At 35.2% G+C, this 20,144-nt stretch overlaps 1 protein-coding gene across 2 annotated transcripts in view; it reads right to left on the reverse strand.

Moving 5' to 3' along the window:
* The window catches only part of LOC137924890 (pleckstrin homology-like domain family B member 1), a 164,169-nt gene that overhangs the window by 37,707 nt on the left and 106,318 nt on the right, over positions 1-20,144 (reverse strand). For both annotated transcript variants that reach the window (XM_068768274.1, XM_068768275.1), the window contains 8 exons: positions 18,620-19,392; positions 14,361-14,466; positions 11,307-11,427; positions 9,927-10,929; positions 8,863-9,062; positions 8,656-8,784; positions 7,316-8,580; positions 6,244-6,511 (listed from right to left, as the gene is read on the reverse strand). In XM_068768274.1, coding sequence (XP_068624375.1) covers positions 6,244-6,511; positions 7,316-8,580; positions 8,656-8,784; positions 8,863-9,062; positions 9,927-10,929; positions 11,307-11,427; positions 14,361-14,466; positions 18,620-19,392 — 3,865 coding nt within the window. The remainder of the gene's footprint in view (positions 1-6,243; positions 6,512-7,315; positions 8,581-8,655; positions 8,785-8,862; positions 9,063-9,926; positions 10,930-11,306; positions 11,428-14,360; positions 14,467-18,619; positions 19,393-20,144) is intronic.

The following is a 20,144-nucleotide window of genomic DNA, read 5'->3' on the forward strand; positions in this document are numbered from 1 at the left end:
TTGTATTAAAAATGAATTTAAAACATTTAAAAAACTTTTAAGTTAATCGGTTTTTTGATACCCATATTGTGGTGGTTGTGGAAAAATATGTACCTAGTCCGCCATATTGGAACGGCGTCCATCTTGAATTTTAAATTTTGACATAATCATCGGGTTTTACTATTGTAGCCCTTTAATTTGATACCCATATTGAGGGGGTTAAGGAAAAATACGTAATCCGCCATTTTGTATCGGCGGCCATCTTAGATTTATAATGTTATTGATTTTATTATATTCTATTGTCATCTAAATTAAATGTGTGTACCAAATTTCAGATCAATCTGACAACGGGAAGGTGCTTGCTTAGATTTTAATTTCTAATTTTGATCCAAATAAATTCCATACGGGTCGAACTAAATAAAACCATTTAAAAAAACTACAGATTTTTGGAACGACATAACACGCGCGGGTGTTAAGCTTTTTTGCGCTTTGCTACTTTTTCTTGTCCGGACTCACACTGCTACCCAATTGGCATTAGCAGATTCCGCGGTTTCGAGATGACAGACCGCAGAAGGCTTAAGATCTCTTTTAAGGTAACGAAGCTCTAGCACTACCTGAGAAGCCACAACTAGGGTGGATATGAACTACTATTTCTCCGGATTGGGAAGTCTCCGAGCTATTTTTTTGTGGAGTCACTACACTGATGGGAAGGGAGGATCCCAGCTTGGGTCTTCAATCGAGAGGGTCCAACCTCAACTTGGTCAGGTACTAATGCCTGGTTAACATAACCGATGTTAAGAAAAGTGTTAGCGCTGGGGAAAGAAGTGGAGAAAGAATCTCTAGCAACTCTGCTATGGAATATCATCAGGGAATGGTGCAAACGATCCGGCCTGACCGACAAGACGGTTGGTTTATATAATGCAATTCAAACCATAATATAAATATAATATAAATTTACAAACAAACATAATATAAATATATAAACCATAGTCTTTGATCCCTGTTTAGTAGTGTTTTTATTTGTTTTCTCATTGTTTGACTATAAATCATTATATGTTCTCAGTGAGATAGTTATAAGGTAACAACTGTGACTAATTTTATATTTCTAAGCTTCTAAGTTTGTACTTTCTTTTACTGCCTTTTGTTACTGTCTATCTCCAATAAAGTAAATAAAATAAAATGGGTGTGATTTCTCATTGCCACCTAAAAAACACCAAATCTTTACTCACAACTAAGACAGTTCAGAACAACTTCTGTCAGGAGAGTGTGCAATAAATTTTTGGTATGATTATTTAGAAAATAGAACATCCTGTACACGAAACAACTTTCCAAGACTGTCCCAAATGAACACGTCATAATGGATTCATATTAGTTGATGCGTTTCGCTAACCGCACGCGGTAATGGAACGATGTCATCGAATATATAATCTATTATCTCACTTACCAACTTGTTAATACGACACGAAATCGCTTGCACGTAATTTATTTGTTTTCATTTGCGCGCTGATATGATTTCCTTTGGCCTGGATAGGGTTATATTGATATAGGGGAGGTCATACAAGGTCACATCGATACATGAATGAGATTGTATATTAAAATAAAATGGAAAAAGCTAAACAGAAATTTATAGCCAAATGTATTTTAGCTATTTTCATTATATCTTTGCTGATTAAATTATATGAAAATGAATTCTGTTGGATATTACATTCATACTGTGAATGAAAAAAATGAGAATCTTCATCAATACGACTTTTCTTCGGTGGAGTATTTAATGTGACTACTTGACCAGGATTTTTTTTAATTTTATTTAATTTTAATTTTTTTTACTCGATCAGGGGACTTAAAAAATAGTTACATTTTAACAGGCGACTTATACATCAAGGTGTCATTACAAGTTTCCGCCTTTAGCATTATTACATACATTGTGAGGACGTGCAAAAGGATGATAATCCTACATAGAAAAAAGTTATTCAATAAACTCAATAGCACATACAGGATAAGGAACAAAGTCTTGCAAGATACATATAAACATATACTCACATACACATGCGTATATACATATATTATGAAAGATCTCACGAGTTACTGCAAAGAGGTCCAGACTAATTGCTTTCAGTGGTTGTTCATCTTAGACCTCCTGAAGCTGTAATACGATAGAGTATCACAAATGAGGAGGTCGATAGAAGAACCAAGGTCACCAAGAGTGCTCAAATAATTGCTCATCCGAATGGCACATCGCCGGAATAACCATTGGCTTTGGAACCGAAACGTTTTCGAGTGGCGACCACGGGCAGGTAGACGCGTGGTCGCGGCAATCAGCTGATTGCGGTCACCGTGGCGAGGTGGTTTTTGGAGGAGAGCCTATTCCTTTCAGTGGGCGTTTACAAGCTCATGCGGTGATCCACCTAAGTGACCCAAAATGTATGTAAAGAAAACAAAACATATGGGTAAAATAATTATGAGAATTTTTTATGGCATAGTACGGAGAAAAAGAACTTTACAAACTGTTATGTAGCTAGTTCTTTATATATATATATATATATATATATAATATATATAATGGGTGTGGTATATATATATACATATATTTTTACTACAAGTAACGCTTTTCGAATTATTAATATTATTGTATTATTAACTTTAAAATGTCCAATAAAAGCAACCGAACCCGAATTATGGGACAGTCAGTCTTGCTTCCCTCGATACTTCATACAGCCAGTTATTCCATAGGGAACATCTGGCAGGCTCTCAATTCAGAGAAATAGATGTAAAGGTTCGAGTCCGTTCACGAGAGGGTCTACGAGCATTGGGTAACCTTGAAGCCAGGGGAAGCTGTAAAAATGCCTACAAACGTGTAACACGTGTTTCTTGACATTATTGATGTTCCTTTTTTAAATTAAAATTATAATTTCGTTAACAATAATGTACAAAGTGAACCATAATTGTAAGAGCTTTAAAGAAGTGAATGTATAGCTATATTTACACCTACATAAAACTTTTACACCTATTTACAATCACTCTGTATTGTGATCATTCTTAAATGCGTTCCATTATTTTTTTCTAATTGAATGCGACTGGCCGATAATAAAAAAATATTATAACATGTAGCTATTCGAATTTTAAAAATGCTTTTTCTTACATATATAATCATATATCATTATTACAGAAACAATTGATTTTTCAATATGGTGTACCATATACAAATTGACAGCAAATGAACAATACATTCACATCTTTATTGCTTTCATATCTATAAAAAAACCACATGTATATATTACTATATAAACTCCTAAATAGTTCAAAATATTCACAATTGATATCACAACGAGTTTTAATTCGGTAAATAAAAAAAAAAAATAAAAAAATCGCGTTAAGGTTGACGCGTGAGGACGTCACCTCGGCACGCGACGGGCGATGCGACTGACTATCTTATCACAGCTGATTAGGCCGTTGATTCATTGATTTCTTAAAGTGTACCTGGTTCTGCAGATAAAGTACTGTTATACCGTTTTTTACTAAGTCTTTACTTAGTATTTTATTAGAGCACTGTCTTTATGCAATGGTAACCCAACGGCAGAGGAGTGAAAGGATGCAGGACTTTCGTTTGAACTAGTAATGCAAACACCATATGTTCTCAGGCTAAAAAATTTTAAAGTAACCATTTATACGACCATTTAAATATATTCTCTTATGTAGATATCTTATATATATTAAAGAGATATCTTTACTCACTATATATAGTGAGTAAAGATATCTCGCACCAACTCCAAGTCTTCATTAACAACTTCGACATATTCTCGGTACATACTGGCCTAAGAAAATCTTCAACGTAGATCTCTGGAAACGCTGCAGTGAGATACCGATCCACCAGCGGATCAAACGCTACAAGTAGAATTGAATAGGCCACACGCTACAAAGGGACCCTGATCACATACCGAGCCAAGCCTTAGAATGGAATCCTCAAGAAAAGCGAAGACGTGGCCGCCCAAAGCAAACCTGGAAGCGGACTATCACTGCAGAAGTGAAGGTAGTTGGAATAACGTGGAGCGAAGTAAAGCGCGAGGCTCAAAAACACTCGAGATGGCGATCACTTGACACTCTACCCCATCTTGGGGGCATAGGAATAAATCGCGTCAGTCCATAGACACCCACTGCAAACTATAAATCTCCCCCAAAGATATCTGTGAGCTGATATAACTTAATCGCCACTCTTGGCAGGCATGTTGGCGAACGCAGAGTGTATTATGGTACGCAGAGGACGCTGCTGCCCCGGAAATCGAATCTGCGACCTGTGATCGCATGTCACGGTCCTCTACCGCGGAGGTACCACTGCTCTCTCTTTCTTCTTTATTTTATTCATTAGATCATGTCACATTAGAATCATTTACAGTGAACAGTTGTGATTCATAAGCATGCCAGTAAAGACTAATCAGAAAGAAGCTAGAATCAGATTGACCTTCTTATTTATGGCATCATCATATTTATACATTGTTATAATCCGGGAATTGAACCTACCACTTTTCACTGCTATAAAACACGTATAGGGAATTATTTATTTCACAATGCAGATTTCGGTGAAATGTGCGGGAGAGGAGGAGGGTGAGGGGTAAGCGGAGGGGAAGGGGGGGAGGGCAAGGCGAAGAGGATGATAGTTACGATCTTAAAAAATGCATACTTTCAATAATAAACCATATTTCTTATAGATATAAAACTTGGTCAGAATTTTTTCAACATGTTAATATTTACAAAGAATCTATTTTATGAAATTACACCCACAAAAAACAGTGCAAGCCGCATGAAGCAGGGAGACCAGCTATAAAATAAACTACTTATTTTGTATAAAAATCTAAAAATTTATAATTTTTTTTTGTTAAAAGAAAGTATAGTGCAAACTACATTACTGAGATTGTTTTAATGAAAGTTTTTTTAACGCTATGTACTTATAGTTATGTATGAACTAATGTAAAACCTATGGTTATATAGATTATATAATAAACTGTTTGTTAGATGCCGCCGTCACGAACGAAATCAAAGGATGCATACATTTAAGAAAATGTTGGCATTTTTCGGCCACGTATCGGACTAAATAGTTGTCTATCGCAATGAAAAAAAAAAGAAAGGGCAGTATTTGTTGCTGCGTTACATCAGTTTACCGTCAGCTCTATCTTAAACTCTATCTCAGCCCCCACTTCGCCCCATTTCCCAAGGCGTGGCATAGCAGTTTAGGTATCACTATAAATATGGCACTAAGATACCTATTAAACCATCTTTGTACCGTATTCTTCGGATAGAATTAATATTAGACAACGTATAATTTATCTTATTACTAAATGACAAGGTAGGGATGCGTTTACATTGTAGCAGCTCCGCGCGCATGCGCCGTTCGACAGTTACCGAGGACCGTAACCGACCGAACTTCCTGCGAATGCGTGTTTTATGCGGTACTTCCTTCTTAAAGCGTGCGAGAGGGACGCGAAATAGGGAGCGCCCCATTCGCACATATAAATAGAAGTCATGTTTCGAAATAATATATCTATCAAACGAAACGTCTTTCTTTAAACACGTAACGCTAAATCGGTGACCAATAGCTGTCGATGCTAAAACTTCCTAGGACTTCAAATCGTAGCGCTTTTTAAAGGGCGGTACAGTGGTTTTGGTAGTATATGATTCTTTGTAAAGTTTATACTAGAGATGGGCAAAATATATCCCTGACAAGGGAAGAGTGATTTATATGTTATCGATCTTGGGATATATCACACTTTTATATCTTCAACTCATTTAGATCAGCGCGGCTCGGAGGGAATGTAAAGCAGATAACACTAAAAATATATCATTTATATCTTCGGTTCTTTTAGCCCAGACTTAGAACTCAGTAAAGCGGAATAAACCGTGTGAAATTGTAATAATGGAATCTTGAAAACTGTGGAGGATTAGTGAGCTTTTTTGGTTGCATTTGCTTCCTAATAAGTATTCTATTTCTTTGTCATAAAGCATAAAAAACCAAAACGCCGGCACGTGTGATGTCGTTCCGAAAATCCGTAGTTTACATTTTTAATACAAACATGCAATTGCTATCTGTCTCTCTCTTTTACGTATAAATCGCTATATAAGCCCATCTCTTTCTCTCTAACCCTTCTCTAAAAACACACGCGAGCTACCCATTTCTGGTCTATACTCATCCTGGACTTAAAAATGTCAGCCAAGCAATATTCTAAATCCAATAACAACCATATGTATATTACTATAAGGTTCTAAATAACTTACCTTTCTTCAAAAATAGTGGAGTTGGTGAGATTGAAGGTATCCTCGGCGAGATTGCTGTCGTCGAGCCCAGGGCCGTACCTCTCGGACCTGTCAAACTTGTCCGCGTCGTTTCGGAAGCTTTCGTAGTCGTTCATGAGGTATGTATCACTGTCCAGCGACTTGGCTTGCTCGGTGCGATTCTTCTGATCCCAGAGTTTCTTGGTCTCGTCCTGAGCTCTCCTCTTCAGCTCCGATATCTTCTCTCGCTCATTCTCTATCACTTGGCATCCTGGAAGAAAGTAATCTTTGCATGAGCCTGTCAAAAATTAAGTACAAGAAATCAAAGCTTTGCTTTGTTTCATTAATAATCGTGTCAAGACGTCAATAATTCGCTATATTTAAACTGTAGCATAGTTATATAGCACATACAACGATATCTGCCTTTATTGAACAAGTATACTATATTAGCACGTCTTACTGTATTTACCAGACAGAAGTTATACCAGAAGTCAAACAACTGATCTCACTCTTTAATAATAACGACGTTAGGACGTGTTTACATTTGGACAGTTTATCAGTCTATATCTATCATTTGAATAGTGTGAACGTGTTCTCTTGCCCTGCAACTTGTGTTTTTGGATAAAATCTCTGATTTATATTTAACCTGTGATTCAAAGATTATGGAGGCAGAACCAAAGATTAAATCCATCGTCTGTTATATTGAAATAATTCCACAAATTGATAGTAAAGTTTTTTTTAAGTGTTAAGTGAACGCGTCTTTACAATTGTTTAACGTCTACTTAAAATATTTTAGCTTTCAAAAGAACGGTTAAAAGAGTGCTTTGTTAACTCTGTAAAATAAATAGGGCATAATGTAGATTGACCCTTATGTTAATGTAAAAAAAAACCTGAAATATAAGGAAATTAAAAAAAAACGTAATATGAATTTTGGTCATTTTCTAAAACTTACAGACCATTTTTGGGATTCTATAGGAGAGGCGTATGTCTAACAATGGACTGAGATGATGATTTTTCTGAATTTGAAAATGACAGTACATATTAAGATTCTTTAAATTCGTTCTATTCAACTTACCACGTTCTTCTAGCATCTCAATTCGTTTCCTCTCAATTTCCATCAAGCTATCCAGTGTTCTTTTTCCCAACGAATTCATATCAGTATCACTTGATAGAATAGGAGCGTCTATAGTTACTTTGGAAATCCTATCTATGTCATCTTGAGACGGAATCTTTCCGGAGTCTGTCATCTTATTAAACTCCAGTGAACTTCTATTAGGTTCATCCCCGCAACTTTTTCTATGTAGAATCTTTGATACTGGATCAGAGAAATCGGTTTTCCTTTCGAAAGTCACTGTTTTTGCAATGTCGTTTTTCACTTCAGCCGACTCTTCTTTTATATCAGCGATTTTATCGGGAGAAAGAGATTTAGCTTTCACATATTTGTTTTCAGTTGTGACAGGTTTCAAGTTTTTGACGTAACGATTTTTTATTTCCCTTTCTACTTCGTCTATCTTGTTATTCTGTGTTTTCTTATTAAAGGAATCTTTTTTCATTATCTTTCCCAATGCAGCGAAAGTGGGAATCTTCGAGGATGAATTGCTTTTGATGGGCCCGTGATCTTTCTTATCTTTCTTCTTTGAGTGACGCAAGCTGTTGAATTTGTCTAGATCGATTTCAATGTTTTCGCTGTTATAGAAGATGTTTTCGTTGAAACTCTGCGACATCAGATCGACTTTCTCAGGCGATTTAGGTTTTTTATCTTTGTTCTTCCGCTTTAGTGAATCGAAATTCCTCTCCCAAAATCCTTTCTTCTCTTTAGAAGAAGTCGAAGATTTAGACGGGCTTTCGCTTAAGCGATTTTCGTTGTCGTTCGCTTCTGTGACGTCACCGAGGCGCCTTTCGATATCCACTATCATGGACTGCGACATCTGATCTATTGAATTGAATTTGTCTTTGATCTGTTTCGTGTGGTCTTCGAAGCTCGTAATTTTGACGTCTACATCATCACTGTCCGAGCTCGGCGGGGAATAACCGAACTCTCCGGACTTTGCTCTAGTTTGATCTGTATAGAATGCGCTATCTGGAGATTGTGTTCTTTCATCGTTCAATTTAGAGACGATCGGTTTCAATTCTTTCTCTATGCTCTGAACTTTGCCAGTTAGAACTTCCACTTGGTTTAACAGTCTGACGTATTCCGCTTGTAAGATTTTTGTCTCGTCTAATGCAGATGTTAGATTGTTATTGGCTTCCGATTTCAGGTTTAATATTCGACTTCTTTGCGCTTCGATCTTCTTACTCAGGTTTATAATTTCATTTTGTAGGTCTTCTCGGTTTGCCAGCCTGTTGAAAGTAATTTTTGGTTTTAGTTAAATTAGTATTACTATTATTTATTTCACAAAGAAAACAAAGACTTACAACTCAGACTCCTCTTCCAAATGTTGGAATTCTAAATCTTCAGAGATTTTCGTTTCATTATCTAAAATGTCTTGAGCATTTTGTAATTCTTCTAACGTGGCCGCATTGTTTTTGAAGTCTTTTTCTAACCTGTATAAAAAAGTTTAAATATAAATTAACGTTCTTTTAAAAATTTGGTTATAGTTCTAACGGAAAATGTAAACATACCTTTCAACCTTCATTGTAGCGATTTCGACTCTATCTCTCATCTCGTTCTGTCGTGCCTCTTGTTTCTCCTTCAGCTCCTTAATTTCCTCTTCTATCTTTCTAGCGTTTTCTGTCAACTCAGCCTTCTTCTTCTGTTCTATATTCAGTATCGCTATTTCCGAATCATATTCGCCTTTGATCAAGGCTTTTTCCATTTCCAACTGAATCAAAAGTTTAAGATTTTTAGTTTATATTCTAACAAAACTTTAGCATTGGTTTGTAACAAATGCACCGTTGGATTTGATTATATTATACAAGATACTGCAATTTAGTTAATCGCCTTGTAACATAATATAGTACCTGATATTACACCAATGATTCGATATCTGCTATCGTAAAATTGATGACAAGCTAAAACTGTTAACTGGCTATTGTTTGGTGGTAAATATAAACGCCGCTTAGATGGTCTTTACATCGTGTATTTAGCCTTGTTACTAACTTATCTTATAACTTGGGCGACCTTCACTTAATATAAATTTACGAAAAAGGGTTGTTAATAACCTATCTGTAGAAATAAACAAAATTGTGCTTGTGCAGAAGGTGATACCAATGTTAGCTATAAAAGATATCCTCAATACTAACTTGACTTTTAACTCAAGTATTTTTTCATTGATAGATGCTTTTATAACTCATTATATAATTAATGTTATATCTACTTAATCTGTGACTTCGTGTTTTGCTACATTGACTATTTTTTAATTTGTTACTGTGTTCGGATATCGATGGCCAGTACATCAGAAAACCCAACAATGCGTTTTGAACTGTATTTTTGGCATTAATTTAGATTAATACTTATTGATATTAAATTAGTATTTGTTTACTCTTTAAGAACAGGTGCATTTGTAAATCTCAAATTTACGGTTGAAAGAATGCTAACAATGCTTGACATTAGAAAAATATAGTTTACTTATCTCATAAAGATCTGTCTGTCCTCAGTAAAACAAACATCTAAGGAAGTTATTTATTCATCTCTAGCAAGAAGGATAGATGGGATGAAAAATAATAAGAAATATAAATTTGGATACCTCTCGCAGTATGTCGTCTTCCTGGGACCTGATCTCGGACATTTTGCATTTAATATCGTGTATTTCAGCAACCAATTTTCTTCTCTCCTCCTTCAAACTGTCATATTTAGATTTCAAATCGTCAACGTTGTCGTCCAACACTGCACTGTCTATAGAACTAGCTTCTAAATCCATCTTTTTCGTATCATCAGTTATATTCTTAATTATTTTACTACGTTTATTCTGTTTCAGGTCCTTCTCAAATTCTTCTAGTTCTGGAATATCAGCCATTAACTCTTTCTTTACGTCGTCGAAGCTCTGATTTTTAATTAATGTCTTTTCAACTTCAAATTCTACAGGACTTGGGTTCTTTTCGTTCTGTTGAACTGCTTTATCTTCGGACGGTTTTTCGTTAAATACTTTTGAATATCTAAATTCTATATCGTTAGTCAGATCTGCGTCGTCTATCATTGGTATTTCTTCTTCTAGACTCAATTGTTTTTCAATGCCCCCACATCTTTGACTTTCTGAATTATTATCAATTGTATCTTTATTAGAATTCAATGACTCTGGATTGAAACTGGGTTGATCTTCAGTAGGAGGTGGTGTAGGGAATACGAAGTACTGGGGTGATGAGATATTTTTATGCGCAAAAGTTGTCTTTATTCTAGACCTAGGGCTTTGAGTGTTCGGCGATTTAGGTTTGAAGTTCGCATAGGAATTGTTTTTGTAATAAATGTTCTCGTACGGGCTACCCACAGGTGATGAAGACATTACTCTTTCGCCGTTCTTTCTTATTAGAATTGGACTAGATACTTCTGTAAAATTCTCATCGAAGACAGGTATGCCTATTTCATCCATGCGACCAACGTTCTCGTAGTTTTGGCCTATGGTTATTTCAGGAGTCAACTGTTCTATTTGTGATGGCGACTGGGTGTCATCGAAGTTTTCGTAACTGGATAAATTTCTCTGGAGAGGCATCGAGTTACTCATTGAGGCGTTACGGTTGTGACTAGTATCGAACCTAGAATTTAATTGTAATTTTATTACAAGTGCTTCACAGGATGATTAGAAATAGATATAATAACTTTAAAAGGGTGAATGTACTTCAGAGTGTTATATTTATATAGGGCTGTTGGAAAAAAATGTAACAAGTGTTACACCTATTTCCAATCAGCCTGTATATCTTTGTTTCAACTTTTTAAATTATAATTCAAATATATATTTAAACATATATTTACAATCTCAAATATTAATAAATTGTATCGGTATCATATATGTATAAATTTATTTTATTAGATATGTAGTTTTAATGTGGTATTTACTTATTATACATATAAATATTTTTTATTAAAATTTTTAATAATTATTTTTATAAATTAAGTTTATAAAACAGCTTACTTGTAATATCCTTCACTTGTCTGTATAAAATTTGGATTGTTGAGGGCAACACTTCGCGGCAGTGATCCATTCGTAATTATTTTATTGTGTGATCTCTTCTCTGTAGGTGATATAGGATTGCCTGTAATAAAAATATATATTTTTATAATTAATTTGTTATTGATTATTTTCAATAATTCTTGTATACTACTGTGATGAAAAAGTAGTGTGAAATCGTCATTTAAAATAAAAAAGACTCTGTTGAAACTACTTTCTATTAAATACTCCAAGCGTCTGTTTGTCAAAAGGTTTTAATTATCTCTTTAACACGTGTTTTTGTCAAACAATTCAAGTCACGATTGGCGCCAAAATACCCAGTTTTTTTTTTCTAAATCGTCAAAAACACGACTCATTTCTTAGTAAGAAAAGGACCAATATTTAGCCACTTCCGCATATGCAGTGGCAGTCGTGCAACAAAGCGCCACCATCATCACATCATACAACCGCCACCGCTAAACCACCCAACACGTGTTCCACCCCTCCACGGGGCATCTTCAGGAGCTACGTTACACCAATTAGTGCCAAACTCTTTTTTTTCTGTGTTGTTTGATTTGCATTGTTTGCCGCATACGCATTTGTCGGCAGGATGGCGGACGGGCCGCTTTGTTGCACGACTGCCACTGCATGTGCGAAGTGGCTAAATATTAGTCCTTTACTTACTTAGGCTGAACTTCCGCAAGGTAACGCCTGATTCCATTAAATATTTACGACACTTTTCGTTCCATAACCACCGTATTCGCCTTATTTGACTCCGTGTGACTTCTGGTTAATCAGCAAACTCAAAAAGCCAATGCGGGGACGCCGTTTCGACACAATTCAGGTGATAAAAACCGAATCAAAGAGAACGCTGAAGGCTTGACCGAAAAAAGACTTTTCCGATTTTCGAGGAGTGGAAAAAGTGCTGGCCATAGTATTATGTTTTATGAGACTGGGATTACTTTGAAATGGATGAAACTGATTTGATCACTATATATGCGTATATATATATATAGTCACATTTACAACCAATCTTTCTTAGGTTTGTCGCAAATACAAAATGTATGGGAATATAAATTTTATGCTCTTCTCAAAAGTGATATAAGTTTCTTGAATGTATTTTTTTAGTTGTTCGATACTTCAAATATATATATTTATACATAAATGTATGTGATTTTTGGCTTCCATAACAACCAACACGTCTTTTTTATGAGTCAAGTTCTGATATCTTTCCTAGGACCGTTGCTCCTGTTCATTATTTGGTGCACACGCCTGAGAGGTATAATTCGATGGACTACTAATTCTGTGACATACTGAGATAAAGATCCCAAGAGAATAGTGGCCTTCCGTCACGTCATAAAATGTATGAGAGTGTCTTGTAAATCAAACTGCGGCGTACAACCATATAGAGTTAAATCAGTACGCATCTAACATTTTTAAATGTATTTACAGTACCCGGCGATTAATATTGCACATCGACATTTAGAAAGAGACAATCAGCTAATTTCGACTTCGTAGAGCGTTATCTTCGTCGCATGAAATGCAACGACTGTCAATACGTCACATAGGTAGTGTGGGACAGAGATAGTGCTCAAAAAATTAGCCGATTTTCTCTTTCCAAAGGTCGATAGGCAATAGTCAATAGGTCGATGTGCAATATTTACCGCCGGGTTCTGTACTAAATTTGTACTATGTTTCTTCAGAACAATGTAACATCCCTTGACCTGTTTCTATCTATACATATTACAATAAACTATATTAAAAATAAATAATAATACAATATGAAAGTTGTTTTGATATAATACTTATTTGTATTAAGCAAGCGATTACGTCTGTATGATAACGACTACAGAATCTATGTCAATAGGTTTATTAGGACAAATTGCGCAAATCAATATTTAAGTATCGTCAACTTATATTGATTAATAAATAGTACAAAAAATGATAAACTTCATACATATGTAAAAATGTCGAAGTTATACAAGTGACTTTATTGGTTAACAAATGTAAAACCATGACAATGAAAGACTCTTAAAGACCGGCAAAAGCAAATTTCGCTGCAATTTACAGTGTGTGGCCTCTAATACAGAACCTTAAAGTGTTTTTGTTGCTCCTAGATATGCATCTCCCTTGATACTACACTCATAACATATTTAGATTTATTTTTTACCACATCACTGCTTGAAACTAGACACGGGCAAAATGTATCCCAGACAAGAAATGAGTGATTCATATGTTTTCAATCTTGGAATATATATCACTAATTTATATCTTTGACTCATTCAGCTCGGTACGGCTCAGAGAGAGAATAAGACAGATCAGACTAAAAATATATCCTTTATATCTTCGGCTCTTTTATTTCGGACTTAAAACTCCTATATTCCTATTAAGCATTTCATGATTTTGTCATAAAGCACAAAAAAAAACTAAACGCCCGCGCCTGTGAAAATCCGTAATTTATATTTTAAATACAAACATACAATAATTATCCGTCTCCCTCTTTAACGTATAAATTGCTCTTTAAGCCCATCTCTTTCTCTCTTACTATGAACGAGCCAATCATTGCTTTTAGAAAAGTAAGGAAATAAATAAATTAAAGACAGTTTTTATGACAATCATAATGAAAGGCAAACTACACTGTGCTTCCCGTCTTAACTCCAGAAACTTAACCCTTAGTAGTCTGATTTACGAAAGTGATATTTTTTTAATATTACTGTGTTTGCTTGAGGGTCTAGATGAAGGGGAAAATAGATTTTTTTTTTAATTTCGTTGGAAAGAATATTATACAACAGTAAAATTCGTACAGCCAACCTATAAAAAAAACTAATAGTAATGTGAACAATCGGTTTAAAAGATTGGTATCAAAATTGAAACTAGGTTATTAAGGGTTAAAGTGGCGCCATCTGTTTTTTACGCTATGTGATCAGTCAGAAGGCTATAGATGCAAGTCGCTTTCCGCTGAAAATCCACAGCAGAGATCTATGTCTAACAATGGACATTCTACGGTTAAAATGATGATGAAAATGAAACATCACTGACCTGTGGCAATTTGCCTTTCATACTCCGCGCACATGTTGAGTATTTCTTCTAACCTCGCTGTCTCCGCTTCCTTCTGCTCTTCTTCTTTTATCCTATCCTGGTAGGCCTGAAACAGAACAGAATCATAAACCACGTGATTGAGTTAAAATAACAATAATGTAGTTTTAGGGCGCTTTGAGGCGAAAGCTGACAAATGGAGAGGTAGATGACTAATGATGTATAACATATAGTGTTGCATATATATATGACTAACGTGATAAAATATATATTTACTTGTTTGGACTGTATTACATATGTCACTTATACTACTTTTAAATATCTTAAATTACTCCAACGTAAAATAATAACACATTTTTTTTTTATTTAAAAATCTTCGATGGCCTCACAAGCAACCGCCCACTGGTAAGAAAAATTTTTTTAACTGTGATTTTTTTATCTATATTCCTTAGCGATGGCCAGTGATATAGATATGATTTATTTATTTCAATTTAGAGTTCCGTAGATTATTATGAAATATTACCATACTAAACAGGAAAAATGGTTACAGGTTTAAAAACTTTTAATGAATTAAAGTTCAATAATGAGCCAACCTTTAAAATTTTTACACCTATTTCTAATCACCATGTAAAACGCGATTACAAGATAGATAGCAATGGCTTCAGGCAGTACGTACAGATTATAAATTTATCATAATTATTTTTTCTAACCATTGATTTTTGTACATCGTGTACATTCACCCTTTAAAACTTTTACACCTATAACGAATCACCCTGTGTATTTATTATAAGGCTGATAGTTTAAATATATTTTTTCTTAGAAAATGCCGTATATAAATGACGTTTATTATTATTAGATTTTATTAATATATTATTAGATTTAGATATTATTATTAAAACCCGCGGAAACTATTTAATTCTACTGAGAAAAAAAAACATTTTCAAATTCGAATTATCATATGTTAAAATTAAATTCTGTTTTTAATATGTTCCTGTAGACTAATATTATGACTATATATTGCTAGAAGTTATTAGCATTTCTATCCGAATAATTAAACAGATTAATGTACCATATTTCAGACTGGTCATTTTATACAAGTTTATTAGAAAAAAGAATTAAGGAATATATTTGCCAACATTTAAACTTACCAAACCACAAAACATTTTATCAATTTTTCTGATAATATCGTTATAAATCTCATTTCTCGCATAAAATTCGTTTGCTTGTTTAAATTTCAAATTGTTTCCTACCATAAAAACATTACTATTTCGAATTGGAGCCGAAATATTTGTATTGTCTCTGGCAACACATTTCACGTCCGCCATCTTGGATATCAAAGACTTTAAGTCATCGTACGATTTTTTTATCTGTGTTTCTAATTTTATTATTTTATTGTCTATGGTATTTTCGTGGTCTCTTGTTTCTTTTATATAGTGATTTGTAAGTACTGTGTTTATGGTACGATATATTTTTATATCGTTTCGGAGTTTGTGAACTATGTCTAATTTTTCGTTAACTGAATTAGCTAAATCGAATATTTTATCTTTATCCTTTTGCACGTCGGATTTATTATCTATTGAAAATTTTAGCTGTTTCAGTGCGAATGTGTTCTGTTTTAAACTTTTTATAAATAGTTTAAATACACGTTTGTGTGATAATCGTTTTTTATCTGACATTGTTGAGGTTATAATCATTTTGATAATTTAAATATCTTCGAGGTTCGTTTATATATATACATATAATTCACTGCACAGAAATTGACTATATAAAATATACTATATTTTTCTGTAGCACTGCACCACACTGACACTGAATTCGGAAGACATGTTTTTTTCGCGGTCTTTTGCGAGGCAGATGTTTTTTTTTTAAATCGGGTATCCAACACGACAAAGAAACGAGATCTTACTGCCACATTTGCCGCATTGTAGCACCGCAGAATATTTATCGTAACGTCAAAGTTTATCTTCAGATAGCGGCTATTGTTTCCTTAATTTCAATTACGGTCTCTTAATTTTATCGCTTATCAGTTATGTTATTAATCTTTAGAAAGAGAAATCTGTTCTGATAGCGGTGCGTACGTAACTACTTCATTAGTGACTATTGTCGTAACGTTATTTTTTAATTTAGCTATTCAAATTTATCACTTCTTAGATAGTGGGATAACTCATCATGATTTCAAAGCTAACATGCCCACAGCTGGACATAGGTCTCCCCCTTAGATTTACAATTTGATTGGTTGAAACCTTCCTGCATCCATCGACATTAACAAGGTCGATTGTCCACCTTGTGTTTAAATAATATTCAATATAATTATCTTGAGTCAGTAAACCTTTATCTAAGGCTTCGTGTAATTTACAAATTCAAGCTTTTTAACCAACTAATGTGTGTTAAATGGGCAGTGGCGACCGTAGATCGCGATATAGGGTTGCCACTAGTTTTACAGCAGTTTCTAGAAGATAGACAGCAGCGTTTTCTGCGTACCATAATACCGTATTGCGATTGCCAACCAGTTTACCAAACGTGGGGATTATGGATTGGATATCCTTCTAGAGATATCTAGAGAAGGTCTATGCCTTGCAGAAGGAGTATATAGGCTGAAATGAGTTACCAATGATGACTCCGTAGTGAAATGTAGTCTCTCACTTTGGAACTCTATAGGGCTATACTTAGGATTTCCTTGTGACATTGAATTAAGAATTAAGATATCCGCAGAAGAATTGAGCAAGAAGATTGACAAGATGAAATGGTGGTGAACAGTTAACATCAAAGAAAGGACGCTGGAGCTTTAAAGTTCTGAATTGAGAACCAAGGCCAGGAAAGCACAGTGAAAGAAGGAAGATCAGAAAGTGAAAAGACTATTTAGTAAATCGTCGGGAGACGGTAGAAGTAGGCGTCTTTTAACTTCTTCTATAGCGGGACACAGGGGATTCGCTTAGTACCTATATAGGTACAGGGAGAATCATAGATCTCTCACCCAGCAGTGGACTAGACCATGGCCCACCCACTAGCGAGCTGTCACGTACTCTCAAAAGAAAAATATGTGTTTGAAGTGGAGTTGAATAGATGGAAAGTGGCATCACCTTCCTAATGGCAGATAAAAAAAAACTGCAAATTCCTAGATTATTGCAGAAAGGTTATCCAAAGGTTATAAATAAAAATAAAGATTAGATTTAAAAAGGGTATACTAAGAAAAAAAAAATTAGTAATTTTAAATTGCGAACTGAACGATATTACAGAATATAATAAGAACAAAAGAAACTGATGAGTGAAAGAGAAAGTAGATATAGAAATTGTGGAGGATGAGGGAGAGATCGAAAATAAAAGAGTAATAATGAATAGAATAATTGTTGAATAAGGTACTCGTCCCAAATACGACAGTGGGAACGAAAGGCCCTAAATAACAAAGACCATAAAAAAACTAAAAATTTTAATCTTTACTGAAACCAATTAATTTCAGAGGTTATTTTATTTTTCAAATGTCAAAAAAATATCCGCTCTTTATTAATGATACTATGAATGAACGCATGAGAAAGGCTAGCGGAAAAGTAAGAAAAGGTCTAATATTTAGCCACTTCTGCACATGCAGTGGTATTCTTGCAACAAAGTGCACCGCCCGCCAGCCCGCTGATAAATGTGCATGCGGCAAACAATGCAAATTACACAACTGCCACCGTTAGATCACTCAACACGTGTTTCACTCCTTCATGGGGCATCTTCAGGAGTTACGTTACACCGATTAGTGCCAAACACAGTCTCTTCCACTCTCATTGTTTGCCGCATGCGCATTTATCAGCGGGCTGGCGGGCGGTACACTTTGTTGCACGACTACCACTGCATGTGCGGAAGTGGCTAAATATTGGTCCTTTTCTTACTTAGGATGGACTTCCGCAAGGTAACGCCTGATTCCATTAAATAACGGAAAAGTGTCGCACCTTTTTAGATATATTTGTAAATAGGTATAAAAGCTTTAAAGGGTGAATGTATTAGCAAATTTCTGTGAAGTATGAACACACTCTATCCAAAAATAGATGGCTTTAGAAATTATAACGCAGCTATAATATAGTACGAAAAAGGGTTTTTATAATTCACATTTGTTACTAGAAGTTATTGGCTTCGCATTGCATTGATGTAACATATTCCAGAGCGATCACTATGAGCTTTAATTTCTTTTGCTGGGAAATTAGATACACATTCACCTATATAAATGCTTCTACAGGTTTAGATAGTCATTAAATATGTCTTAAAAATGGAGTGAAACTTACCTTCATTCTCATATTTTCTGCTTCTACACTCCTATCGTATTGGCTATTGTACACTGGTAGATATTGCGGAGTTCTATCATAAGGCGCGCTAACTTTCTGGTCTCTTCTAGAACTTTCCACATCGCTTTCTAGATTGTTCTTGCAATCCAGATTGCTTTTAGACTCGCAATTGTCTTTAATGTTGATTTTTCCGTAGATGTTTTCTGCTCGCGTTTCGTTGTTGATTTTCTTCGGGAGTTTATTAGTGTCGTCGAAGTTTCTCACGATATCGTCTATTTTGGTTTTGTTTCTGATCGCTACGTTGCTATATGTGTTTCTGGTGTCGAAGTTGTTCTCGTTGAGGACGATCATCTTTTGTTCGTGTTTGAATTTCGTTACGTAGTTGGGAACTGTTCGGCCGACTAAGACGTCTTTCGCTGGAGTGTTGACAGTCAAGGAGTTTGCGCTGAAAACCTTCGGCGATATTTCGTTCTCGTTTGTCGTATAAAACTGGCTACGTCCAACACATTTCTGTTGTTTAGCGTAGTATTCGAATTTTGAAACTTTCGCCATTATTCCGGACATTTTAGGCCGCGTCTCTTGGTCGGAATTCGAATCAGATTGATCGATATCTCTGTAAGGTTTCTTAGGGACCGCGGGTGGTTTCTTCCTGGACATTTCTTTTAGAGTCATATCGAGTTCTTGATCTAATTGAGAAAGGGAGGTATCTTTATAGATCCTTTGGATGTTGTTTTGGTAGCGAGGTGATGTATCCGTGTGGTGATTGATGTAACCTGAGGAAACGAAAGTATTTACGACGATTTACGAATTACAAAGTAAAATAGAGATTTATATAATTATAGAATGTTTACGACGTGTTATATTTTATAAACAATGTATATGTATGTATATATTTTATATAGAACGTATATGTTTTTAAATGTTATACTTTGGATAAATGTCAGTGGTAGTCGTGCAACAAAGTGCACTGCCCGCAAGCCCACTGATAAATGCGCATGCGGCAAACAATGAGATTGGAAGAGACTGTGTTTGGCACTAATCGGTGTGACATAACTCCTGAAGATACCCCGTGGAGGGGTGAAACACGTGTTGAGTGATTTAACGGTGGTAGTTGTGTAATTCGTATTGTTTGCCGCATACGTATTTATTAGCGGGCTGGCGGGCGGTGCACTTTGTTGCACGACTACTGCTGCATGTGCGGAAGTGGCTAAATATTGGTCCTTTTCTTATTTAACAAGGTCGTCCTTATGGTTCGACTTTCCACGTCATGCTCGCCAGTATGTGGTTTCTACTCCAGAAGCTAAGGGTCCCAGTGACCATCTCTCTTGCGCGCTGTGTGGAATACCATGATACTGGTTGACTACGGCGTGGGCAGGGCTTCTACTTGTTAGACCCTAGACATAGTGAAAGTCACAAGAATTCGCTGGATGCTGGTAGCATAAGACCTGTGATCTTAACGATCTTGGCGGTTAACATTATGATGTTTATATGAATTATATGAAATTAGTCAAATTTTTTCATTGTC

The sequence above is a fragment of the Battus philenor genome, unplaced genomic scaffold (assembly GCF_028537555.1).
Source record: "Battus philenor isolate CCGP_79_NKW_IND1 unplaced genomic scaffold, ilBatPhil1.0.hap1 SCAF_25, whole genome shotgun sequence".
Classification (NCBI taxonomy): domain Eukaryota; kingdom Metazoa; phylum Arthropoda; class Insecta; order Lepidoptera; family Papilionidae; genus Battus; species Battus philenor.